The sequence below is a fragment of the Bubalus bubalis genome, chromosome 12 (assembly GCF_019923935.1).
Source record: "Bubalus bubalis isolate 160015118507 breed Murrah chromosome 12, NDDB_SH_1, whole genome shotgun sequence".
Lineage (NCBI taxonomy): Eukaryota > Metazoa > Chordata > Mammalia > Artiodactyla > Bovidae > Bubalus > Bubalus bubalis.
Genome location: NC_059168.1, coordinates 67,435,051 through 67,461,749, shown reverse-complemented (window position 1 = coordinate 67,461,749; position 26,699 = coordinate 67,435,051). Strand labels below are relative to the sequence as shown.

Below are 26,699 nucleotides of genomic sequence, written 5' to 3'. Positions count from 1 at the left end.
TCACTTTTCCAACATTTATTGGACTAAACAAGGCCTAAATGATCATCACTTCACACCCATAAATAGCACCTGCCCAATATCTGTGTGGCCGGCATACTAGTGCCCCGTGGTGCTGCTGTGAGGTGGCAGAGAAGGTCGCCCATGACGGGAACCTGAGGCAGAGTTCAGCATCTTGCCTGGGAACACAGTAGGTGGTTGGTCTCAAGCAGCCAGAGCCCAGACTCTTTCCTCACTGCTCTGAGCAGCCTGTGAGATGTCTCAGCAAAGGACCTGGGAGCACACTGGGCTCTGAGGGTGAGGCCGGGCCATGAGTGAGTGGCTGCTTCACTGTCTTCCCAGCCTGCCTTAGGCCCTGGCCCTTGCCCTTGCCCCTCCATCACCCGTCACTCCAGTCTAGGAACACAGTAATTGTGTTCAGTCAGTACTGAAGACTACCAGGTATGCCACTGGTTTGCCACTTGTGGTTCGGGAGACTTTGTTTCCTCTTCTCCTTGACCTTGGAAACAAAATGTACACAGGGGCCCCTGTGATTGGTCTAGAGGAGTCCTGTTGCTGTTGATTTTAGTCATTGACTCCTACCTGTCTTTTTGTGTGTTTTTTTTTTAATTCTTTCCCATGCTCCCCACATCTAGGTGCCATCTGGACGCTTTTGCTGGCTTATTAGATTCTGTTGATTTCTACTGCTGTGTGCTTGGCGGGCAGTCACATCTGCCTGCTGCAGTGCCAGCTTGCTAGGCTGGAGTGAGAAGTCCCCGGGACCTCCTGCTGCCCTGGCTCTGTCATTGCGTCACAAGGCCTCAGCTGCTCTGCGCTCCCTATCATGGCTGGTACCAGCCAGCAAGGTCCTAGCGGTGGCCAGAGCCAAGAAGTTCTTTGTTCTCCTCTTGGTCAGAGAACGTGCCCGTGGCTGGTCTCTCTTGCTTCTGTGTGACCCGAGTTACCACATGATAAGGAGGCGCCCTTGGGAATAAGTCCATGGGACACAGGAAGGAGCACAGACCAGGCCAGCTGTGGACGAGGGTGCTGAGCCAGTGCCACCTGTGGGGAACTGAGAAGGCCCCTCTTGCCCTGCCCACCACGTGTGTGGTCTTTCTTTCTTTCTTTTTTTTGGTCTTTCTTTCAAATTCCGAGAGGAAATAAGCTGACAGCAGTCCCTGTCCTTAAGCAGCATATGTTCTGAAAAATAACCAAAACAGAAGTTCTAGTCTTTACTGAATGTTTCTCCTCAAATACATTATTTTACATTTTCATTATTTCCTCCCTTTTTTAAAATTGTCTCTCTGAGGACTGACAGAGGTCTTCATTGCAAATAATAGAATTATGTTCCTGGGAAGGTCACATAAGTCAACGCTTTCCTTTTACCAACAGGGAATCCTCTGCTCAGAAAGGCTGTGACCTGCACAGCAAACTCATTGATCAAACCAGAACAAAGGCCAAGGTTTTTGACCCTCAGTGTGGTTTCTGTTTGTTTAGTTTTTGCTATATTTTACCATGCCGTTTGCCCAAGCATTTAAGAAGGGGGATAAAAGGAATAAGACTTAGTAAGTACATTCTAGGTTGAAAAAGTCATGAATGTCTCCTCATCTGTCAGAAAAGAGGTTTTAGATCTCATGAAGTACAGTAGCATGAAGATTCTTGTCCTATTTTTGAATCACAGGTTGGAAAACCTGCATTCACCTAGTGCTCCACAATTTCTAGTGGTAATAAACTCTGTGACTGAATGCCTGGATGCTGTTTTGTTTGGGATAATATCAAGATGAAGAGGTCAGAAGGAGGTGGCTTTCTAGACATTTTAGTTGAAGCTCTGAGCAGAGTTCAGGAGTGACAGCTTTAATAATCCTCTCAGGCTGATTGCAATAAGGTCAGTAGCGTAAACGCTCAACAAGCTTCTAGATGGGAGGTTGTGAGCGAAGGTAACCAGCATTCCAAAAACAAAGTCACCACGCAGGTTCTCTGAAGCCTCCGGAATCGCGTGTATGATCCTCCAATTGGTTGTCTACCTTCCTCATTGAATCCCTCTCGGCTCTGGTCATCTCACACTTGCAGAGTCGTACCTGCCCTTGTCGTCTCCTTTCTGTCACATCAGTGCAGCCGGGGAGGGTGCAGTCCTGGAGGTGTGGCAGCCTGAGCCCGAATCTTGCCCCCACAGCCTTGTGACCTCTGCCTGCACTCCGTTCTCCCACGTGTCAAGTGGGACAGTGAGGCCTTGGAAGAATGTCAGGAAATACGTGGGGCAGGGTTGGGCCCCACATGTTAAGTGCTGCTAGTTGCTGACACCATTTTATTACTCTCATCCCCCCATGCCTTCCTGTTCTTGGTTCCACTTAACCTGCGTCCTGCACTTTCTCCAAGGCCCAGCATTATCTCGTCTCCTTATTCTTGAGAGTGCTAGCCCATAGTGCGTCCGGTCCCGTGTTTTTAGTTTCCAGTCCCCAGGATGGTGCTGCCCCAGCCACAGAGGCCTGTCTCTGCTTCGGTCTCCTTCAGTCTCCCTACAGGTGCTCTCACCACCGTGCCTTCCTGCTGGCCGGTGTCTAATGAGAATGCTTATCCCCCAGATTGTTCATGGTGGCTCCCCTCACCAGAGTGACCTTTCCTGAATGTGCTGTTTACAGTGGCATCCGTCTTAACTGACATATATTTAACCTGCTGGGGTTTTTTTCCCCACAATGTTTATCAGTACCAGGCAAATATACTTTTTTTTTTTTTTAATCATCAGCTGGACCCTAAGCTCCAGTCACAGCCTTATTTGTGGAACTTAGAAAAGAGCTTGGCACATAATAGGTGGTAGTAGGAGTTCAAATGTATTTCTCTAATAAAGAAATGATCTTACATGTGTCCAGGGAGACTTGCAGTGTGCTTTCATGGTCATTCTCTTCCTTGTTTCATAAGAACAATAATAGAATTATTACCAGCTTTACTTTACAGATAAGAAACCTGCCCAAAGAGGTTTAAAGGTTTATTCAAGGCCAAACATCTAAAATAGTCCCCGAGGTCTTCTGAACCCCAAGTCCAGTGTGGTTGCCACACATTGTGCTCTGTGCTACGTGTTTTGTTAGTGACGGTGCTGTTGCTGATGGAGGGCAGCAGCCGCCTGAGCTTGGAGGTTGTCACTAACTAGTGTCACAGGTCACAGGGACAGATGGCGAGGGGGCGGAGCTGTGGCTGCTGCCAGGCGATTTCACCTCCGTAATCTCACCTAATCCTCCCCACAGAATTTCACGGTGGCCAAAGCAGGGATTACTTTTCTCATCTACATCGATAGTTCTTTGATATTTCTCAGACTTTCACTCCATTGATATCTCTGGTTCTCTTGTCTGTTTTTGAACACACCCTTAATTTCTTCTGGTTTTACTATGAATATAGTTCTGTACAGTGGTATCTTTGTGGGAAGGAGGAAGGCAGGGTGGGGACCAGGTTAAATGTAGCATAATTCCTGAGTTCTATCAGTCAAACTAACCAGAAATACAAACCAAGTTTTTAAGGTCTGGGTAGAAAACAAAAACAAAGCCTCATTGTGCATCATCTTTATTCTGTCCCTTGCCTACTCAGTTTTCTTCCCTTTCCCAACAGAGATTTTGGTCCCTAGAATGACCTTGTTTGTGTTTTGATATGAGTTGGCTTTTCAATTTTCTAGATTGTATATTCTAGGATTAGAAGTATAGCATCTGATTTGGGAAGGGACTACTCATATCCAGTGGGAGAAACATGGTTTCACATGATCCCTGTAGGGTGGCAGAGGCCAACAAGGAGGATTGTTGCTGACAGACAGTGAGTAAAGGAGTTAGAGGTCCCTTATCTGTGTAAAGACCAGAGGTGGCAATTTCTCTTCAAAGGGCCAAAGAATAAATATTTGAGGCTTGTCAGCTGTATAGGCTCTGTCTCAACTGCTTGACTCTGCTGTTGGAGCAAAACAACAGCCATAGACAAGAGGCCAAGTAACCTATGGGCATTGCTTGGTTTGGCCAGGTCTCACTTTGTCAACCCTTTCTAGCCGTAGCAAGTTCTGTAGATTTTTGTAGGGTGGCCAGGGAATGTTTTCCTGAGGAGTTATGACTTGAGCAAGGCCTTGAAGAATGGCTAGGAGTTGACTAGCAGAGAGGGAGCAATTGAATAAAAAGACAAACTAGTCATTGTAGGAAATGCTTAGGAGACATTGAGCAAATCAGCCTGACTAATGTTTGGACATTTGGTTCCTCATTGACTGGATTCCTATTATAGGGGCGTTTCTGAGCTTAAAGAATTAAGAAACCCCTGTCCTTACGCTTGTAGCCAGGACACTGGGTGAGTGTAGTCATCCCTACCAGGTAGGAGGGTGGGAATGGGGGGTTTTGGGTAATTATTCTGTCCCCTGCCCTGGCAGAAAGGCAATTACCTGTCCTTCTCTAGAGTTGGATTGCCTAGGTGCACTTCCTTGCTTAATCACAGTGAGCCTCACTTTCTCTGTCTGTATAATGGGGATTATTGTTATATTGTTACTGTAAGGATTGAATGAGATAATCCATGTAAAGTAATGAGACAGTCAGTCAGTAAATAGTAGCTATTCTTTTTAAAACCTCTAAATTCCACTGGAAATATTAGTGTTGCCTTGTTGGAGTTATTTTAGATTCCTGAAGTGAGTATACGTTCAGGATAGCTTGACTATTTCACTTTGTGTAAATAGATTAAACTGATGAGCATTATAAAAAGCTGTAGATGGTAGAAATATTTGCCTGATTCAGTCTTGTCTTTGGGGAACAAGTCTCTCCTAAGAATTCTTAACCACAAGAGCATATCCGCCCAAGTTTATGGTCATCGTTCACACTGCCTGAAGGGCTAAAACCCCAAGGTCAAAACTGTAGCGCCTACAATTTTGTGAAGTGATTGTAGGTTATTAGTGCCCCTGGTGCATAAGTACGTTATTCCTAGAAGAATAATAGACCTTAAACTCAGGCCTCTTAAGGCTTCCCACAGATGAATTCTGAGGAACACGAATCAACAACAACAGTGGCAAAACCTCTCACAATAATATATCGTGAGTGATACTCAGTTGGAATAAGGAATAATAAACTGTAGAGTCAGTTTTTAAAGACTTTAGGTATTATATTTATAAAATGCAGACTATAATTTTTATAATCTATAATCCTAGAAAAATTAAAAGAAAGTATAGAAACAGGAGACATCATAGTTGGCAAGATATTTTTAAAAGAACTACTAGTAGTCGGGGCCTGGGTATTTGGTGGCTCCTGTCTTATTTCCGACAGCTTCTCTCCCTCCCTCCCTCCCTCCCTCTCTCTCTCTCTCTCTCTCTCTCTCTCTCTCTCTCTCTCTCCCTCCCTCTCCCTCTCCCTCTCTCACACACACACAGTGTGTCATATGTATTTCTCTTTTTCAGTTTATTCCATTCAACAAACATTTTCTACTCCAAGCACCATGTTAGGCATTGGTAGAGAAGATGACAAATATCTGTGCTTGTCCTTAAGGAGCTTCTAGTCTACTCTTACCTTTGTTTTCCAAAGGTGATCAGTCTTTGGAAGGCTGAAGACAAAAGACAATGGAGGCCACAGACTTACTGACCTAACAAGATTTTTTGGCTACCATTTTACTGCCCACACATAGCCAGGTCTGTCCTCCAGCACACCAGTCAGCTCAATTCACCTCTGCCAAAAATTAATGCATCTTGAGTACGGTAGTACCCATGTTTTGGAATTGTTATATCTTTGGCAGAATCCTTTGACACTAAGAATTTCTCTAGGTTCTGGTCTTTGGAAGCTCCCTCCTACCCAGAACTCCTAACTCACTGCCCAGAGAATACATCTACAAAAATAGAAGGATGGTACTTTCACAGGAGAACTGTGCATTTGCCCACACGCCTTTAATCACTTTGAGAAATAACTAAAATATAGCAAATATTTATTAATTCAGAAAATCCTTACCTACCATGGTAAACAAATTGATATATATGTTTAGAAGGTCTAAGTGAAATCACTGATATCAGGAAGAACCAAGTACTGAAGGAATGTAGGGAAAGGGTGACATTTTTCTGAGGACGGTTTCAAGGAAGATGTGGCATTTGAACTAGAGTGGTTCAGACAGTAAATAATCTCTCTGCAATGTGGGAGACCCAGGTTCAATCCTTGGGTTGGGAAGATCCCCTGGAGAAGGGGATTGCTACCAACTCTCATATTCTTGCCTGGAGAATCCCATGGACAGAGAAGCTTGGCGGACTTTTAGTCCTTGGGGTTGCAAAGAGTCGAACATGACTGAGCAACTAACAGTTTCCCTTTCACTTTTGAAAGATTAATGGGATTTTGATAGCTGGGTAAGGAGCTGGTGATCATCGGAAGCATTCTAGACTGAAAAAAAGGCAGGAGAAAAGATACGGTCTTGAAAGTACTGTAGGAGGGCTGTTTCTGCAGAGGTGAGAAGTGTGACTAGAAATCCAGAAAAATGGAACTCTTTGCTTTCCCACTGTGGAATTTCCTCTTCAGCACTCTGCTCTCCACTCTCATTTTCCCCTGTTACTGTGCATCTCTTTTTATTTCACTTGGAATGACCCCTGTTGATATACTTGGAGGAGAATAACTTTCCTATGCATATTGATGAGATTATCAGAAATAAAACCTTTGTATGTAATGTACACCAAATTTTCAAACCAGTATTAAACGATATCTTGGAATGGGCGGTTGCACAATGTTTTTCAGGTTGAGAATATTCTCTTGCATGACCGAGGCCACTATGTCCTGTGTGACTTTGGAAGTGCTACCAACAAATTCCAGAATCCACAAACGGAAGGAGTCAATGCAGTAGAAGATGAGATTAAGAAGTAAGCTTTTCCTCCTTTCTCGGAGTTTTATCCGTTATCGGATCAACAGTTTTACTTTCAGCTTATGATTGAGAGGGTCAGGGTGAAAAGACAGTGGTGCCAGTCAGTTGTCCCTCATCTCAGAACATCATATTAGCAGTTGGGTTGCTTGATTTTTAGGTGGAGGATAGGGAGGGGATTCACAATCATAGATCAGTGGACTAAAACGAAGGAATTTTGTAGCACTTTATCAATGGTCCTGTGGTACATAGATCTTTTGATTTTTATCCCAGAGCCCTTAAAAAGGTTCACACACCATGGAAGTACTGTGATGTCTTTCAGTGGGATCACAGCAGCTGTGACATTACCAGTCAGTCGATTGTGCTTTTTACTGAACCCTAAATTGCTGTATATTTTTTCCTGCTCATAAGGAGCTAACCTGCAATTTAGTGGAATTAATGGTGAGTAGGGCTATTAAAGTCTCTACAGACACTGAATCACTGACTTACATGAGAAACAGCTTGTTAGATTTGTTACTCCAGTAAGAACCTGGGCTGTTTTCCCCTGTTGTCCAGAGTGTTAAATTTTTCAGAGGCAGCAGCGCTGACTGTTACTGCTAACAATCAGCAGTGTAGAGTGCGCCCATATCCTGATCCCTTCCTGCTTCACCCTTGGCAACCCAGCCTGGGGCAGGAGGGCTTCTGGTCCCAGGCCCTGGTGGGCATCTAAGCCACAGAGCCCTCTGGGCTCTAGAGGCTCAAGCAGCACAAATTGCAGGCTTGGTAACACTAACTCTCACTTTGAAGATGAACTTCTACTTCTCTTTTCTTGAGCCAGGGAAGAGAGAAAAGCTGTTGTCTCAGCCCTATTCCATCAGCAAAGATCCATCCAGCTCCAGGCCCACTTCCTGCCTAGCCAGGGCCCATTTTCTATCCTGAGTGTCCCAGCCAGCGTCACATCTCTGTGTTGAACCGCATCTAAGGGGATTACTGTATATTTTAAAAAACAAACCAGCCAAATAGAGTGTCAGACAATAAGGATTTATAGGAGACAATTTTGTTATTTAAGGACCCATGGAAAGTTGCTTTTAGGGTTTATTTAAAGCCTTAGTGTCTGCGTCCACCTGCTCTTAGAGTGGGAGGACGGCACTCCGAGGGTGTGGTGTGTGCCAAGGACAGCTCTTCATCCCACCTGCACTAACGTCCCGTCCTCTCTTCTCCCGAGTGCTCCCAGGGGACTTGACTGTACTGATACATATATTCTTTAAAAAGTAATTCTGCTACCCCTGGTTTTTAATTATAGCATTGACATATTTAACAAAAAAATGAATCTCTTGATTGTAGGTACACAACACTGTCCTATCGCGCACCAGAGATGGTCAACCTGTACAGTGGCAAGGTCATCACGACGAAGGCAGACATTTGGGTAGGTGTCAACAAAGCTATCTGCATCTCAGATGTCAGTAGTCTTGGCTGTAAACTCCCCAGCCTAATCCAGACAGTGCCGTAGCCAGAGTGGCCACTGTACCGCATCCCTGTCTACTTACCCCTCAGGGTTATTCTTGCCTCGAGGTGATCAGCCACTGCTTCTTGAAGCCTGTCAAAGACAATGACTTCAGACCTCTGGGAAAGTTATTCAGGTCACCTGCCCATTACTTAGGTGGTCTTCACATGTGTTACTAGTTCTTAAGGGCAGAACCAGCTGAATACTTGTTCTCTTTTGAAGCACAATTGGGTAATGATGGTAGAAATAATGACAGACAGGTAAATAGTGATGTTGGGTTCTAAATTCAAGTTCCAAACAGGTTAATAATGCCTAGTGTTTAGATCGGCTAGTAAATGTGGATGGTGCCAGTATCTCTCAGTAATCCCATTTTCAGTTATGGTAGATAAACCTCTAGTAGCACTCTGCTTCTCTTATTTTTTCAGGCTCTCGGATGTTTGTTGTATAAATTATGTTACTTCACTTTGCCATTTGGGGAGAGTCAAGTGGCAATTTGTGATGGAAACTTCACAATTCCTGATAACTCTCGATATTCCCAAGACATGCACTGCCTAATTAGTAAGTATTTTAAGGTTCTGGTTTCATATTTTTACTTCTGATCTCTAGAAATGGAATGGAAGATAAAGGGGTTAGATTCCATGAGTGATGAGTTGGATGGAAAAATAAAGAAATCAATTGATAATGATTGGTTGCTCAAAGATCATGTAACGGTGTTGAGTTAGAGTTGTGAGTCTTTTTGCCACTTGGTTTCCCACCTGGGCCGGCCACCCAAGCAGAAATCCTTACTGGGCTTTGAGCATTGCAGAGCATTGCTCTGTTCTCTTGCAGTCTGTGTGAAAGCTCCGGTACCAAAGGAGTCCAGCTGACTCAGATCAAGTGATAAGAAATTCGTCTTTGCAAAACTGGAAGCAACTCAAATTAAAATGATGGCAATGCATTGGCTGAAGTGAATTCATAATTGAGACCATACCTCAGTGGAACTAGTTTTTTCCTGTCATTTAGGTTCATCACTGGATTTCGATAAGAGGCATTTAAACTCAATGTTTTAAAAGATTTTAAGATTCCTCACTCTTTTATATCTTCATAGTAAGCATATGAACTAATGTTCATTAATCAGATGGCAGAGTAAGTAATCTTTACTCAAACCCCTGTACTGGAATGATGAAGTAACAGATTTTTATTATATTTTTACTTTGGTCAAGACGTTCAGTATCTACATTTAACAATCACAGACTGTAAATCCTAAATGGGGATGCACTGGAGAAGACAGATGAAGCCAGTGTGAGCGGAGCATCTGACATTTGTTGAAGGCCTACTTGTACCTCATTTAATTCTTAAAACTGTATATAGTAAATATAATTATCCCTGTTTTACAAACAAGGAAACAGTACCTCAAAAAGTATAGGTATTGTACCCAAGTTAAGATAGTTTTAGCTTCTAAGTGACCACCTGTTCCGTTATACTAGTTTTATCAATTAATCTCTTCTGTTTATTAATACAAAAGTAGGGGCAATATTTGAAGAAATGGAGTATGGTATTTAATGGTTGTTGGATTGCTTTCGGGGGTAAAGCATTATATCTGTGCTAAAATGGCAGCTTTATAAATGAGCTTGGAAAGAAATATGCAAAAAAATGGCCAAATTTGTTGCTAGAATGGTAGTATTTTTTGATAAAATTTTTTTATTTACTTTTGTGCAACAAATTTGTATTAGGAAAAACAACTCTATGAATGTGTATAATATGGCATCTTTCCTACACTCTGATCTATTTCACTTTACAAACTATTGGAAGAGTCCACTGTCACCCTCATACATTTCCATCATTCCCCCCCGCATACCCTTTCACTTCCAACACAAGGTTCCCCCGCTTTTCAGTTTCTGTCAGGAGTGTCACCATTCGAGCCTAGATGACTGAAATGTGACGTTTTCTTTGGATCTGGCCAGCAAGAAAAAAACAGAGTCAGTCATTTCCTAAGTGGTAGCATTAATGCTTTCTCTGAAGTTTCTCCTGGTTTTCATGACATTCTCTCTGTTCTCATCACCGCCACCATAATACATTCCAACCTTGTCAGCTCATGCATGTACTGGTAAACTGGCCAGCCTCTCCCCTCCTTCCGTCTGTCCAGCACACCCTCACTATGAGATTAATCTTATAAAATGCCACCCTATCAGGTCCCTATTCAGTTAAACCTCGTGCTTGCCAATGGTCCCGCATATTCTGGTTTCGTTCTCCCCACCTTATTTCCCTTTATTCTCTGATGAGGAAACCTCTGTCCTGTCCTCTTGGCTCATCTGTTCCTTGCAACAAAGTGTTCTCTTGCCTTTCTCCCAGTCCATTTTTTCTCAGACTGTTTTCTTACCTGGAATTCTTTTTTTCTGTGTTTCCCTTGACTCACTAAATTTTTTCCTGCCTTCAAGGACCAGCTCAGCTCCTGCCTTTTCTGCAAAGCCCTTCACCAGGATGCAGCCTCATCAGTCTTTTCTCAACTTAGTGTCCAAACCATTCCTTTGATTACTTAAGCAATACATTGCCTCACATTACTGTTTGTATGTATGTGTGTGTGTGTGTGTGTGTGTGTGTGTGTGTGTGTGTTCTCAATATTTTTTTTTCCCCCGGGGATTTTTCCAGCGTCAGAAAGGGCAGAAGTTTAAAGGACCGGAGACAGACACGTGATCTATATAGATCACGGTAAAAGTAGAGATGTATTGTTATCTTGCAGTTTCTTTTAGATGGGAAACCAGCTAATACCTCCAACAAAAGAATGATAGGTACACTCTTGAAATTTGAGTTTAGGTTATAATTATTAAGAACAATCATTTGTTTAGCTGACAGTATGAAAGAAGGAGGCCAGAATTTCCTAGGAACCAGAAGAGGAATGTGTTAACTTCCACATTGAGAACTTGAGTCCCTGTTGTGCAGCGCACAGAACTTGAACTTAAAGTATTTTTGTTACAATTCAAAGCGTTATTTTCTTGCGGATATTTAAAATTTTAGGAAAGTCAGAGCTTCCCTTTCTGAGAGGGGAGGAAGAGGGCTAATTGCACTCTCTGACTTTTCTGAGAAGTAATTTTAAAACAACAGAATTTTGGTAATAGAGAAATTATGCCTCTTAGCTAATGTAATAACTCTTCGGGTATCATTAAACAAGTTCATGTCTGTTTATCTTAGGGTACATGTTGGAACCAGACCCTGACAAAAGGCCGGATATTTACCAGGTTTCCTACTTCTCATTTAAACTACTCAAGAAAGAATGCCCAATTCCAAATGTACAGGTATGTGAGAGGTACTTTTTAGGGGAAGTAAACATGATTGAATTGTCCTTTAGTGTTCCTGGGGTAATAGTCAGCTGTTTAAAATGAATGTAAGTGTTCCTTGCTTTATCTAGTAAGGGGCATTCAAACAAAGCTAACTATGAAGCAGTTGCTTTAAATAGAATCCAGCTTTCCCATAGAATTTAATTATAAAACTGAGGCAGTTACACATACATATACCCAAGCACCCTAGGAATTGAGTTGAACACTTTGGGTGAAGATTGACCAGCCTTACCCTGTCAGCAGGCATACTTCCCTGAGAGTCACTGGCCTGTGTATTTACCTAGAGGAGGTTAGACAGGCTGCTTTCCAAAGGCGAGGCCCTGGACTCGCCCCTGCGCTTGGTGGAACTTGAGCCTGTTGTCCCTTTTCTCCTTTGTTGTAGTGGAGCTTTCCTGATGTTGCTTCTGTTGCTGACCAGTCTGTAACCCACACACTTTTCTTCTACCCTCCCCACACACTTGGCAGCCATCAGAAGATTTTCCGCTTGTAGTCATCCTAAACTCTACACCCAGTTTTCTGAGTTCAGTGCTTGCAGGCATGCTTTTGACAGACTTGGTATATTTCTCATGTCATAGTATGATCCAACTTTGTTGAGTATTTTACTAATAGACACTGTAATAAGTAATTTCTGCTTGGAAATTGTCTTGCCAGTTTCTCCAGTGATGAACTTCTGATGTCACTACTAGGGTTTGAAGCTGCTAATAAATAACACTTGTCCTTCACTGCCACATTTGGAATCAGATATGGGAATCATTCAGATGGAGCTCAGCATATTGGTTTCATTACTAATAAAACTGAGTCAGAGAGTGTGGCTTGACCAGTCAGCATCCCTACCATTAGCTCTGCATGACTGAGCAGCGTCCCTGATTCCTGAGGGACATATTCTTTCATAAAGGAGGGGAGGGGAGGGTGGCCAGGCCAGCTCCCTTTTCTCTCCCAGTCTTATCAGTCAAGTAAGCTACTCTTTCCCTTGGGAGAAGAATGTTTGTGAGGTGGGAGAGAAATGAGGAGAAATTTCCTAGCAGAATCACCCTCCCCCACACCTGAAAGCTTGAATGAAATGGAGGCGCCTCCTAAAAGCTACTTTCATGACCAGTTTTCCATAGTTCAGATTTCTCAGATTAAAACAGGGGATACCGAGCACTAACCTAACACGATATGATATCTTTTGCTGTCTCACTTTCTCACTCATGATGTTAACTAACGTGGATTAGAATTGCAAGCATTCAGATTGGTAACTTGTTTTTAAAAAGTAAGTTTTGGAAGTGAGCCAAAATAGGAGAAGGAAGTCAAAAGGGACAGACTTCCAGGTATAAAATAAGTAAGTCCTGGGGATGTAACGTGTAGCATGGTGACTATACTTACTTAATAATACTTGTATTACATTTGAAGGTTGCCAAGAGAGTAAATCTTAAAAGTTCTCATCACCAGAAAAAAAAAATTTATAACCACATGATAGATATTAACTAGACAAAGATTGTGGTGATTATTTTGTGATATTTGCAAACATCAAATCAATGATATTGTATACCTGAAGCTAATTGAGTGTATGTCAGTTACATCTCAATTTTTTAAAGTCTGTGATATCCTTTTAAAATTTTCTTTCAATTCTCTAGAACTCTCCCATTCCTACAAAGCTCCCTGAACCAGTGAAAGCCAGTGAGGCAGCTGCAAAGAAGACCCAGCCAAAGGCCAGGTAAGAACTGCCTGAGTGAGCAAGTATCCTACTGCTTGTTGCTCCAGTAGTAGGGGAGGGCGCCTAGCGTTTCTTGATTCTTCCACTGCCAGGGCCAGAGGCTGCACAGAACAGGAAAGGAAGCTCTGTCTCCCCCAGGCAGAAACTGCTCTTTGGGACTGCCAGTTGGAATACAATAAAATACAGTGATCTACATCTGAAAGAGAATCAAGAGCCCTGTGGCTGTTCCCTTTGCATGGGAATAGGTGCAGATAATTCAGAACAGGGCAACAGCAGATCTTAAACATTGCTAGTACAAGACTGTCCTAAACTCATGTCCTGGCCTTTGCACCTTAATGCACCTTTGCACCTTTGCACCTGGTCCACCACCTTAATCTCCAGGAATTCTTACTTTCTGTGGCTCTAGCCACATTTGGCAAGGACAGGTCAAAAGCATTTGAGTTGTGAAGAGCAAAAAGCCTGTGGATCTTAACTAATCCATATTCTAAGAAGCCAGCCAAGGGAAGAGTCAAGAAGCTAAGATTTTATTAGGGGAAATGCCCCTGTGAGAGACAATAGGGAGGGTGCCAAGGACGCTGGGAGAGCCATCAGAGAGCCTCCCAACAGTGAGGGAGTGACCCAGAGATGGGGAGTTGAAGATTGGTTCGAAGTGACCTGGACTGCCTGCCATACAATGTAAGGAAGGTGCATCATCGGAGAATCCTGTCTTGTAGGAATGGGCCTGGCTTAATAACCCTGTGGCTAGGACATGAAGGCTGAGAGCAGCCTCTGGGAAGCGTGGCCTCAGAGCACACAGTGCAGTGGATTTCAGTTTCGGTTCTTGGTGTTTTACACCCTTGTAGTCGAAGGTCTGCAAGGCACATCCTCATGGCTGCCATGCCTTCCGAATGGCAGGTTCTCATGGTGGTCTGGAAAAATGTTTATATCCCACTTTCCTACCACACTCCCATGGCAAGGCACCTTAGCACAAACTGTATCAACAAAGCACCCTATTGGGACTTCCTGGTGGCTCAGTGGTAAAGAATCAGCAGGAGACATGGGTTCGATCCCTGGTCCAGGAAGATCCCACATGCCTTGGAGCAACTAAGCCCATGCACCCACAACTCCTGAGCCTGTGCTCTTGGGCCCGTGAGCCTCAACTACTGAAACCCACATGCCCTAGAGCCCATGAACCGCAACAAGAGAAGCCAGTGCGGTGAGAAGCCCATGCTCCGCTATGAAGAATAGCCCTCACTTGCTGCAACTAGAGAAAGCCCAAGCAGCAACGAAGACCCAGCACAGCCAAAAATAAATAAAATGATATAAAAACAAAGCACCCTAGGTGGAGATGTGTGAATTTTAATAGAATAGTATCTTTTAAACTTCTAAGTTTTAAAAAATTCTTGAACATTTATAAAATGCCTGGGGCTATTCCAGATGTGGTAGTAAAATAATAAGACTGGTTTTTAACAAACTTAGCTAACTGCTTCCATGATGTTAGTTTGCAGTTTGTTTATATCTTAAGTGAGTCTGCCATGTTCACTTTTGGGAGTTGCTTTTGGGGCTGATTTTGGTCTTATGGTAATCTTGTACTCGGCTCAGGTATGGTATGTACAGAGGCTACACAGAGATCCGTTCCCACTAAAGCATAATCATTTGTAAGAATTCTATCACCCGCTGACATTTGAGTGGTACTCTGTTGTGTAAAATGGAGAACATGATACCTACATCATGAGGCAGACATGAACATCGAGTCTACCTGTGACTGTCAAACTTATGTAAACTCCATGATGCCCAAACTATTGTTTTGTATGACCTCAGTAATGCTGAAAGAATATGCAAATCTTAGAGCCAAGAGATTTGGGTCTAAATTGTCCAATATATAATATGCTATGATTTCATTTCCATGATCATATTCACTCCCTAGTGCTGAGAGGTGGGTTTTTCTTTCAAACTTTATTTTTAAAAAGTAGCCCTATTCATAGAGGCATCATATACACCAGATACCATACTGGGTACTTTACATACGTCAAGTGACCTTCAGCCCTACAAACAAACCTGTGAGGTTGTTGCTGGTCTCACTTTACAAGTGAAGATATGGAAAGTGAGACGTGTATGTCAGTTGCCCAGGTCGTCAGTCAGTATGTGGTTAATGAAAGACCCACAGCTCCAGCATCCTCACTCTTTCTCCTCCGCACACGCAGTGGTTTGCCCAGGATCACACAGGGCAGTGTAGAGCCAGATCTCCTGTCTTCAAGACTGTATCTTCGTACAACATATTGAGATCCATGCAAACGGACATTTTGAGCACTCTTCAGTTTCTGGAATGGTTTTACAGTTGTTGATACATTTGATGTTCGCATCTGCCTCATAATGTAGGCATTATTGTCCCCACTGTATGCCTGGAGGAGGAAATGGCAGCCCAGTATTCTTGCCTGGAGTAGCCCCTGGAGAGAGGGACCTGGCAAGCTTCAGTCCATGGGGTCTCAAAGAGTCCGACACAACTGAAGTAACTTGGCACACACACACCACTGTATACATAAGGGACCCCAGGCCAAGAGGTTCAATGCCAAGCCTATTGTCGCAGTTAGTTAGTGGGGAGCTCAGAGACACAGGTTCGATCCCTGGGTCAGGAAGATCCCCTGGAGAAGGAGGTAGCAACCCATTCCAGCATTCTTGCCTGGAAAAAAAAAGTCCCGTTGTCAGAGGAGCCTGGCAGGTTGCAAAGAGTTGGCGGCTGTGCACAAGCATGAGAGTTCAAGTAGAATTTTCTCTGACTCCAAATTCCATTGATTGTAAAAATATTGCCCTTAGAAGACCAATACAGAAGTTCTTGGCATTTGGTTTTCTACAGAAGCCTGTTTACCTCCCTCACCCTGAACTTGATCTTTCATACCCCTTTCTCCTCTTTCCCAACATCTATCCCGTTTTCCTCCCTGATTTCTTCCCCAGATCATAGCCTCCCCCAGTGTGGTAGCTTTTGTATTACCAGTTCTCCCCCTACCCCCAGCATGAAAGTAAGAAGCTAGTGAAAAGCCTCAGGGTCTGGAATGGACCTGTCTTGGAGGTATGTCATGAGGAAGAACCAGCTCTGCCTGACTTCCTATTTTGAATTTTATGGAGACTGTGCCAGACATATTTTGGAAATATTCACGAAGCTTGTTTATTTTGGCCTTCATCTCGGCTATAACTCCCAGAAGTGTATTTGCAAAGAACAGTCGCTATGACCTGAGTTAGGTAGCAGCCAGCTGCCTGCACTGCTCAGAATCAAAGGAAGCTACCACCTGAGTGGCAGCACTATTACAGAGAGCAAGCTGACCACACTCTGAACTTACTTGGATTAGGTCTGGCAGTGAGTTCCAGAAAGTGCAAGTGACAGTGGCTTATATAAGGTAGATTTTTTTTCTCTCTCTCTCAAGTAAGCAACATCTGGAGGCAAGTAGTCCAGGGCTGGTACAGAGTTCTGTTCGACAAAGCCGTCAGGTACCCAGGCTGCTTTAAGCTCATCACTCTACCATCCTTGTGGTTGTGGCCATGTCCTCATGGACTGATATGGCAGTTGTGGCCATCCCTCTTCCAAGCAGTAGGATCAAAGAATAGCCAAAGAAGAGAGACAAAGAGCATGCATGGAGTTTCTTAAAGTTTCCAGAAACTGCTCCATAACAATCTGTATATATCCCATTAGGGATATAAACAGAACTTAGATGCATGGCCATACCTGATTACATGTGAGACTGGGCAATGAGATTTTTACTATGGGTGACCCTATGCCCAGCTAAAAATTGTTACTATGAAAAAAAGCAATATGTGTACTGAAAGAAATGGAGCTCCTGTCAGACTCCCCACATCCTGTGTCTTGAGTTACTTACGTTCCTTTTAGTTGCCTTATTGGATTAACTCAGTTGATGCTTTTTATTATCAAGAGACCATTTTGACAGCTAGAGCTAATCAATTTTGAGTCCCTCTGCATCTGAAAACCACCTACTTTAAACCCCTTTTTGCATCATCACCAAAGTATATTCTAGGAACTTCTGGTTAACTATTAGGCAAGACGGTCCCAAGATCAAAAAAGCTTTGAGAAACACTGTGTTCTATATAATGGTCTCTTTGAGGTTTTCTATGCACATTCACACATAAATGTTCTGCTAGTCAGAAATCTGCTTTGTGTATTTTGATCAATATGTTAAAACTTATTTGCCCACTTTTTTTTTTCCATAACACACAGTAATATAACATCCTGTGAAATATCCTTTGGGAAATGTCAATTAAGTGAATCTGGGTGGTTTCGGTAAATGTGGAGATGAAAGCTTATCCATTATATACTCCGTCTACCCCTTCTCCATTTTTCCATACTTTAACCGGAATCTTCTTTTTTTCCCTCCTTTTCTTTTTCTAGACTGACAGATCCCATTCCCACTACAGAGACGTCAATTGCACCCCGCCAGAGGCCTAAAGCTGGGCAGACTCAGCCCAACCCAGGAATCCTCCCCATCCAACCAGCCCTGACCCCTCGGAAGAGGGCCACAGTTCAGCCCCCGCCTCAGGCTGCAGGTCAGTGACAAGACTGTTTGAAACGTGGAACACCTCTCTGTTATCCTGGACAGTAGAGAAGCCTTGGGAAACCTGGTTTTTCCTGGAATGAAATCTAGAGGCACATAAAGAATAATGGTTTTCCTTGGGACTTCCCTGGTGGCTTAGACTGTAAAGAATCTGCCTGCAATATGGGAGCCCTGGGTTTGATCCCTGAGTTGGGACGATCCCCTGGAGAAGGGAATGGCTACCCACTCCAGTATTCATGCCTGAAGAATTCAATGGACAGAGGACCCCCAAGGGCTATAGTCCATGGGATCGCAAAGAGTTGGACACGACTGATCAACTAACACTTTTCACTTTTACACTTTGGGACTTTCCTGGTGGTCCACTGGTTAAGACTTCACCTTCCAATGTAGGGAGTGCCTACAAGTTTGATTCTTGGCCAGGGAGCTAAGATTCCATATGCCTTGCAGCCAAAAATCCAAAACATAAAACAGTAATAATATTATAACAAATTCAATAAAGACTTTAAAAATAGTTCACATCAAAAAAGAATTTTTTTTTTTTAAAAAAGGAATAAAGGTTTTCCTTGAGGAACAAGAGGTGAGCTGCCATCGAAATTGTACGTTAAGTGACCAGCAAAAGGGAAGGCTCTCACTGAGTTCTCCTGTGGATCTCCAAGGCCACTGAAGCCTGTTATCTCTACTTTTTCTAGTCTTGGCCCTGATTTTATGGGATTGAGCTATCTTACATCTCCTGCATTGGCAGGTGGGTTCTTGACTACTGGCACCACCTGGGAAGCCCGTGGTCCATTCATCCCATACCTACCTCTCTATTTCATGTACTTCATATTTTAAAAAAAAAAAAAAACAAAAACTTTTTTTTGACACAGACGAATTATTTCTTTAATGCTGTGTCTCTTGAGGTATCTCTCACCTCTTTATGTATTGACATTCTGTTTCTGATGAGTTGACTGAGTTTATTTTTGTGAAGAGGATTGATCCAAATTATAAGTAACTGAACACAGCTATCACTCTCCAGGAAGCTGCTTTTGATGAATTTGGTGGCCCTTTACTAACAATCAGACATGCAGACTGGGGTTGTGAAACATACATGTAAACCAGCAAAGAATGCTTTTGTGCTGCAGCAGGCTGACAAAGATTGTGTTTATGTATGGTCACATCAAAGGCCAGTTGAATATGTAGATTTTCAGGGTGCTGACTAAAGGAGTGATTAACTAAATGGGACGGCAAATAGGGAGGACTTTCTGGAGACAGGTCTTGAACCCTGTTAATGAACCGTGTTTTGAAAAATATGAGGCACATTGTTTGGCAAGAAGAAAGAGACTTCCAGGTGCAAGAACAGTGAGGAGCCCATGGGTCATGGGATTTATCTCTCCACGGATCACCCCTTCTTTATTGCTTTGGCAAGAGTTTCAAAGTTTTGAGCCCTTATATGGAGTTTATTCTCTTTGCAGGATCCAGCAATCAGCCTGGTCTTTTAGCCAGTGTTCCTCAACCAAAAACCCAGCCCCCACCCAGTCAACCCCTACCACAGTCTCAGCCCAAGCAGCCTCAGGCTCCGCCCACCTCACAGCAGCCGCCTTCCGCGCCGGCCCAGGCTCTGCCCACCCAGGCCCAGGCCACGCCCCAGCACCAGCAGCAACTCTTCCTCAAGCAGCAGCAGCAGCAGCAGCAGCAGCAGCAGCAGACAGCGCCGCCCGCACAGCAGCCAGCGGGCACGTTCTACCAGCAGCCGCAGCAGCAGGCCCAGGCTCCACAGGTAAGGTGGTAAATCTGACCCTCACTCTGATCTGTGACAAGGTCCACTAGGTGCAATGAGAAGCCCTGGGAAGACAGAGCCATGACACACGGTTGACACACAGGTAGACACTGAAGCCTGATATAGTGGAGCCCTCGCTGCATCACTCCCACCTCTCCCCCTCTTCTTCTCAGGCCATGGGGAATTCTGTACCTCACTGAGGAACCTCAGCAAGAGAGCTGGTCTTTCAGGACTCTCTTTTGATTCTTTTTTCCTGATGTGACACCGTTCTCAAACTGAACCAAAAAAACAGCTATTTCTTATCATCCAGTAGTGTTTAATTCATTCTGTTGTGTCTTAATTTTAATTGGTTTGTATATTTTTTTCACGTTTTTTAATGATATATTTTTATGTCCCCTTTTATCCATAGGTGCCTTTCTCCTCTTTTTTTTCCTCCTTTGCCACTTTTTTTTTTAAAAAACCTGGGTCATTTGTCCTGTGAAATTTCCCACATCCTGAATTTGGTGGATAGCAGCCCCATGGTGCTGTTTAATATGTCCCACCACTGCCTGTGTAAACTGGTAATTTCTTGAGGCCTCTCAGTATTTGCTTCAGGATGATAGTTCTTTGTTCTTCTGGTTACATCACATCAGGAGACATACAATAGTCTCACCTTACCTGCGGGGGATACATTCCAAGATGTGCAGTGGATGCTAAAACCATAGCTAGTACCAGCCCGATATATAATATGTTTCTTCCTATACATACATACCTATAGCAATGTTTAATTTATAAGTTAGGCATAGTAAGAGATTAACATAATAGCTAATAATAAAATATAGCAATTATAATATACTGTAATAAAAAGTATGTGAATGTAGTCTCTCTCAAAATATTCTTGCAGTGTAAATTACCTACTTGATGATGTGAAGTAAGGTGAATGACATGGACTTTGTGACATAACTTTAGGCTACTATTGATCTTCTAACCATGGGTCGGAGGGAGGATCATATGCTTCAGGGGATCCTGGATCATGGAGCCATGTTGATGGTTGGGTGTCTGGAGCAGATGATGTCAATGGTTGGAGATCCCAGGCAGGTGCAAGGGATGGTGCAAGGTTTCATCACGCTGCCCAGAACAGCATGCAATTTAAAACTTATGGATTGCTTATTTCTGGAATTTTCCATTTAATATTTTCATATCGCTGATCACCATGGGTAACTGAAACTTTGGAAAGCAGAACTGCAGATAAAGTTTGGTTGTCCTCTATTTTATTAATATTAGGATCAATCAGTGTATTTAGTGTTGTCTTGTGTGATCTAATCACTTAATATTCGCTTTCATTTTGTTTCCTAAGTCCCTTAATTCATTAGAGGTTATAATGTGCTGATACTCTAGCATTTTATCTTCATTTAGGGGATGGAATTTTTCTGTAAAGAACTTTTTTATCAAGTATTTGCTTATCCTGAGGTACTGTTTGTACAGAAAAGGCAGAAAAAAATGCATGACTCTTTCCCTGTGTTTACCAGTTTTCAGAATAATGCGTTTATTCCTGGTACCATCCAAAGGTGAACAATGAAGATTTTGTTTTGCTCTTAGTATCACTATGAATTCATGCATCTTAATATTGGGTTGGCCAAAAAGTTCATTCATATTTTTCTGTAGGAAGTTACAGAAAAACCCAAATGAACTTTTTGGCCAACCCAATATATTTGATATGTTTCCGTACATTACTATTAAAAAATTTGTTCTAACTGTCCCAGGTTTGGCCAGTGAAAGTCTCTTCAAATTGGCTCCTGGGTCGTTTGGCCCTGACTCCAGTAAGCTTTAATGTGCCTTTGTTATTTGATGTAACAGGCTGTTCCAGGATCATTCTTCCCTTGACCTGGAGTCAGCCATTTCTCTAAAGAGCTGTTTCCCTTTCATGGAAATGGTATTTAGAGACCACAGTCTTGCTGCTAGGCACTTTTTGTTGTTGTTCAGTCACTAAGTCATGTCCGATTCTTTGCAACCCCATGGACTGCAGCCATGCCAGACTTCCTTGTTCTTCACTGTCTCCCAGAATTTGCTCAAACTCATGTCCATTGAGTCGGTGATGCTATCTAACCCATCTTATCCTCTGTCATGCCCTTCTCCTTTTGCCTTCAATCTTTCCCAGCATCAGAGTATTTTCCAATGAGTCAGCTCTTCACATAAGGTGGACAAAATATTGGAGCTTCAGCCTCAGCATCAGTCCCTCCAATGAATATTCAGGGTTGATTTCCTTTAGGAATGACTGGTTTGAGCTCCTTGCAGTTCAAATGACTCTCAAGAATCTTCTCCAGCACCACGGTTTGAAAGCATCAGTTCTTCAGCACTCAACTTTCTTTATGGTCCAACTCTATAGGTTTGACTGTATAGATCTTTGTTGGCAAAGGGTCTCTGCTTTTTAATACACTATCTAGGTTTGTCATAGCTTTTCTTCCAAGGAACAAACGTCTTTTAATTTCATGGCTGCAGTCACCATCTGTATTGATTTTGGAGCCCAAGAAAATAAAATCTGTCACTGCTTCCACTTTTTCCTCAGCTATTTCCCTTGCTAAGGATATCCATTTGCTAATAGGTTGGTTATTATTTTTAGACCTTTTCAGTGAACAGTTAGGGTATGTATTTGGTTTTTTTTTTTTTAATGTATATCATGAATTCAAATTTATATTTCTAAAGCAGATTTGTAATTACAGCATTTTTAACTTCTTGGCTTTTCTATTTGTATTTGTCTCATCTGGAAATCTTGATTCCTCACAACATTAACATAATTCTTAATTGATTTATATTTTTAAGATAATACCAATATGATAATTGAAAACTATTTAATATTTCTTAACTTTTATTTTCTAGGAGTTTGGCTGTTAATGTGATATACAAGTTTGTTTGCTTTATTTTGCTTTTTAGTTGTTGCTTTGTAATTTTGGGTTAATTTTGTTTTGTGAGAATTTAAAACATTTGCATAATTTCAAAATTCAATCTGCGGTATTCTGTTCCTTCCATCCCACATATAGAGGTATCTGTCATTTCTCTTTACAACTTGAGAGTGTTCCTAAGGCTGTCTAGCGTAGTTTATCTGGTCACTCCCTGTTGACAGACATTTGGTTGTTTCTAGCGTTTTGCTATTGTAAGTAAGCTATTTATTGACATCTGCCTTTTTTGCTAACTCTTTTAACTTTGCCCGAGTAGACAAACAGTATCTTCCCAGTTAATTTTATAACTAACAATATTTGGGATTTCAAAACTAAGATCCTGATTTTTGTGCATCAGTAGGCCATTTTTTAAGCTGTGTTTTTGTGTCTGACACACAGTCCTTAGCAGTGGGGAGAAGAGAAGCATTCCTGTCCTTAGGAAGTTTACAAAAGAATGTAACTTGAAACGATGCTGCCAGTATGAGACAAAATATCATTAAGTAGTAGAGTGTACTTAGTGTTCTGAATATTTAAAGGTGGAAGTTTAATGAAGAGAGCTATTTGGAAATAATTTTCAGAAAGGCTTGAGAGGACTTACTAGCTGGGCTGACATTTAGGTTATTCTCTTCAGTGTCAGCATTGCTTCGCCCAGTTCATGTAGGGAAGAATTTTAATCCTGGCTATTTCCAACTTCCTTTGTAAGAGGGATAACTTCTGTGACCGGGAGTTCATTTGTTAGCTTCTGTTGCACTGCAGCATGTGGAGTCACAAGATGTAAGTCAGATGGATGCCCTCAGGCCAGGCACGGAAACCCCTTGGAGGCCAGTCTGTAGTGCACAAGGCAGGTAGTGCAGTGGCCGGAGCCTGGCAGCGTAAGGCGCTGCTGTGTTTAAGCGCAGTGCCCTGCAGTTCCCCTCGTGAGTTTTCCGGCGAAGCCACAAGACGCCTGCCTGCCCTTGCCTTTGCCTTCCGTGCTGGTCTCAGTTGTCATTGAGGCGTTTTCATCCTCTGTGGAGTATGGTTCTGAAACAGGCTTTTACTCACCTCCTCCTTCCTGGCCCCCTTCCCCTACTCAGTTTCAGGCAGTACACCCAGCAGCCCAGCAACCAGTGATCGCTCAGTTCCCCGTGGTATCTCAAGGAAGCTCTCAGCAGCAGCTGATACAGAACTTCTACCAGCAGCAGCAGCAGCAACAGCAGCTGGCCACAGCCCTGCATCAACAACAGCTGCTGACTCAGCAGGCTGCCTTGCAGCAGAAGACGACAGCGGCGGCCGTACCGCAGCCCCAAGCACAGCCGGCCGCAGCAGCCTCGCCAGCCCCTGCCCAGGAGCCAGCGGTGAGAGTCAGCCAGAAGAGGAGCCCGCAGTGAGGGCTAGGGAAAGGGTGGGCAAGAGGCGGCAGCAGCTGGTGAGGGAGCTGCTGGACCAAGGCTTGGCTGCTCTCCACCCTGGTGGTTAAAATGTTTGATCTTTTCCCAGTGTATCCAGGAAAAGGATGAAGTATTCTATAGAAGCTTAAGGTTTTAGAAAAATGATTCTAAGTTGCTGATGGACAAGTGAACTTGTTTACAGGACATAAATAAACTCATAGACATGGAAAACAAACTTATGGTTATCAAAGGGGAAAGGAGGGGAGAGGGATAAATTAGGAGTGTGGGATCAATAGAAGACAAACTTTCCCATTTCTCACCCTAATATTAGACCAGTGGGAAGAGCTGTCCTTTGTGTCTACCGGTGCCAGTGTCAGCAGTCAGAGACCAAAGTAGATTTAGAGCTAATCCCTGTCCTGTCTTTAGAGGGCAGTGTGACCACTGTGGCCTTGCCAGTCTCAGAAGGTTCATGTAGGCCCCCCACCTTAACCCTGAGTTCTGACCGTGTTGTGCTTATTCTTTGTCTTGAATGACATTACTGGCCACTTCATATGAAGTGATGTATGCAGTACCTTCAAGAGCCTGCTTGCTGAGACCATTTGCTGTGGCCTGATGCCCCTCTGGGCACCAGAGTGTCTGACTGTTATTTGAGCCATCTTGTCAGTTTAGAAATTGGGCATGTTCACGTCTATATATTGGCTGAGTTTAGAATCAGGACCTCTACACGCTCTTCTGATTCACCTCCACAGGTATATCCTCAGGCACATGATACTTTGGCTTTTAATGAGTGCCCTTAATTCTGTACTCACAGAGTGACAGTAATAGAAAACTTTATAGTGATGGAAAAGGGCGTTTTACATCCCCAGTTGATAGAGTATCACAGCTATTATCGTTCCCGGGCAAGTCCAACCAACAGAGAAACAAGGAAAAGTAAGAAACTGTCTTTCTAAGGATTGATTTCTAATAGAGTTTTGTCACCAATCTTAAACCAGAAAACTACATCCCTTCAAAAGTAAGCAGCACCATAAATAGTCTTCTCTGAGTCTCAGCTAAATGTGTGCTCAGTGTCTTTACACCTTCATTTCTGAAATAGCTCGATCTTCCTGCGGGCGTGTGGTAGACGACCATTCTCTGTTTTTTTAACAAGTAACAGAGTTCCTCTTGCTAATGGAAAAACAGTTTTTAAAAAATTATCGTATCATGTAGCTGAGATTTTGTCTCATCCAGTCCTCCTCTAATGGAATTAGAAGCTGAGGCCCAGGCTAGAATGGGAATCGCCCGAGATACACAGACTGACAGCAGCAGAGCTGGGGCAAGATTGAAAGAATCCTGATCCATGTTCAAGGGCACCAGCAGTGCTCATCCAAGGTTATGACAGTGCTGCCATTGACTGTACACTTCTCACGGGAACCCTCTCTGCTGGCCGTGGACAAAATATCCACTTTTCCGGGAATGAACTGTGATCCTTCTCCATGTTTTTTGAATGAAAAAATACTTGGGCACTTTGTTCAGGGGTAGTTGGTTAAGAGTATGGAGAGGGGACAAGAGCAGAATGGGCTTCAGCTAGGAGCCAGAGAGTTTCCTGGCCTTGACCCTTCCCTTCTTCCCATGACTTTATAGGACTTACCTAGAGAAGCAGATAAGTGAATGTAAATTGTACCATGCAGCCCTTTCACAGCAGGGATGTGGCCGTATCCCACAGAGGTTTACTGCAGTCTTAATGATCAACACAGGCATGGAAGCAACATTCCTCATTCCAACAACCTAACTATGCAGTCCTTAAAAGTCATGGTTATAAAAGTCTGTACAACAGTATGGAAATGCTCATGGCGTAATGCTAAAGGAGAGATGAAATTACAGGAAGAGTATGTCCTTGAAATAGACATAAATATAAGATACCAAATAAGAGATAAGAACAATTGTACTAGAGTAGTGGAGTGGAAGTTGAGGTGGTTTTCCTCCCCTTGTCTGTATTCTTATATTTCTTGATGTGATTATACTTCTTTCATAGTTACGTGTTTTGCTTTTTAAAAAATTTTTGGCAAGATAGACATGTTGAGTCTACCTTGCTTCTCTCCCCCTGTGTTATGTGTCTCTCTCCTCCTCTTCCATAATCTCATTTTTGGATGAGGAAGCATCGTTGTGCAAAAAAAGAGAGTCCTGAGCGATAGTCGAGACATGGATTTTGCCCTCAATTGACCTTGTGACCTTGAGCAAGCACTTAACCTCAGGGGGCTTTGGTCTTATCATCTCTAAAACGAGGGAGTTGGAATCCATGCTGTCTTAAGATCCCTCTTGAGTCTTCAGTCTGAGATTCTGATTGGAAGTAAAACTGCTTGATAAGGCTGTTGTGGGATGTGGCTGGATGGGTTGCAGCCACTTTGAATTGGTAGCTGTGGTAGGATAAGGTGTCGTCATGACAGAAGCATGTGTTCTCCAGTGTGCGGCATACAGAGAATAGGTGAGAAGAAGGGAAAATGTTCTCCGAGTAGTTTGAACTCTTCAAAATAAAGCGCCTCAACAGTTAAGTACCCTTTTCAGAGTAATGGATGTCCTAAACTCCAAGAAATAAGCAAATCTAGTTCTGTCCTTAAATCCCTTCTTGTCCCTGCGGGGACTGGCTTTAGTTAGGTTGGCTGTTGCTTCCTGGAGCCCTGAGGAAGTTGTGGAGCTGGAGCTCTGGGCTGCTTCACAGAGCACTTTGCTTCTCCCTCAGAGATGCAAAGTGCTTTACCCTCTGACCTTAATTTGATCAACATTAGAACCTTATATTATTTCATTCATTCAGTTGGTGAGTGGTTGTGTACTCTTATATGCACATAG

General features: G+C 43.1%; 1 protein-coding gene across 20 annotated transcripts in view; it reads left to right on the top strand.

The window, feature by feature from the left end:
* Positions 1-26,699, top strand: part of AAK1 (AP2 associated kinase 1) — a 165,965-nt gene that overhangs the window by 99,730 nt on the left and 39,536 nt on the right. For all 20 annotated transcript variants that reach the window (XM_045162274.1, XM_045162275.1, XM_045162277.1 and 17 more), the window contains exons 6-13: positions 6,684-6,805; positions 8,128-8,209; positions 8,713-8,845; positions 11,456-11,559; positions 13,218-13,297; positions 17,673-17,827; positions 19,287-19,591; positions 23,583-23,843. In XM_045162274.1, the coding sequence (XP_045018209.1) occupies positions 6,684-6,805; positions 8,128-8,209; positions 8,713-8,845; positions 11,456-11,559; positions 13,218-13,297; positions 17,673-17,827; positions 19,287-19,591; positions 23,583-23,843 (1,242 nt within the window). The remainder of the gene's footprint in view (positions 1-6,683; positions 6,806-8,127; positions 8,210-8,712; positions 8,846-11,455; positions 11,560-13,217; positions 13,298-17,672; positions 17,828-19,286; positions 19,592-23,582; positions 23,844-26,699) is intronic.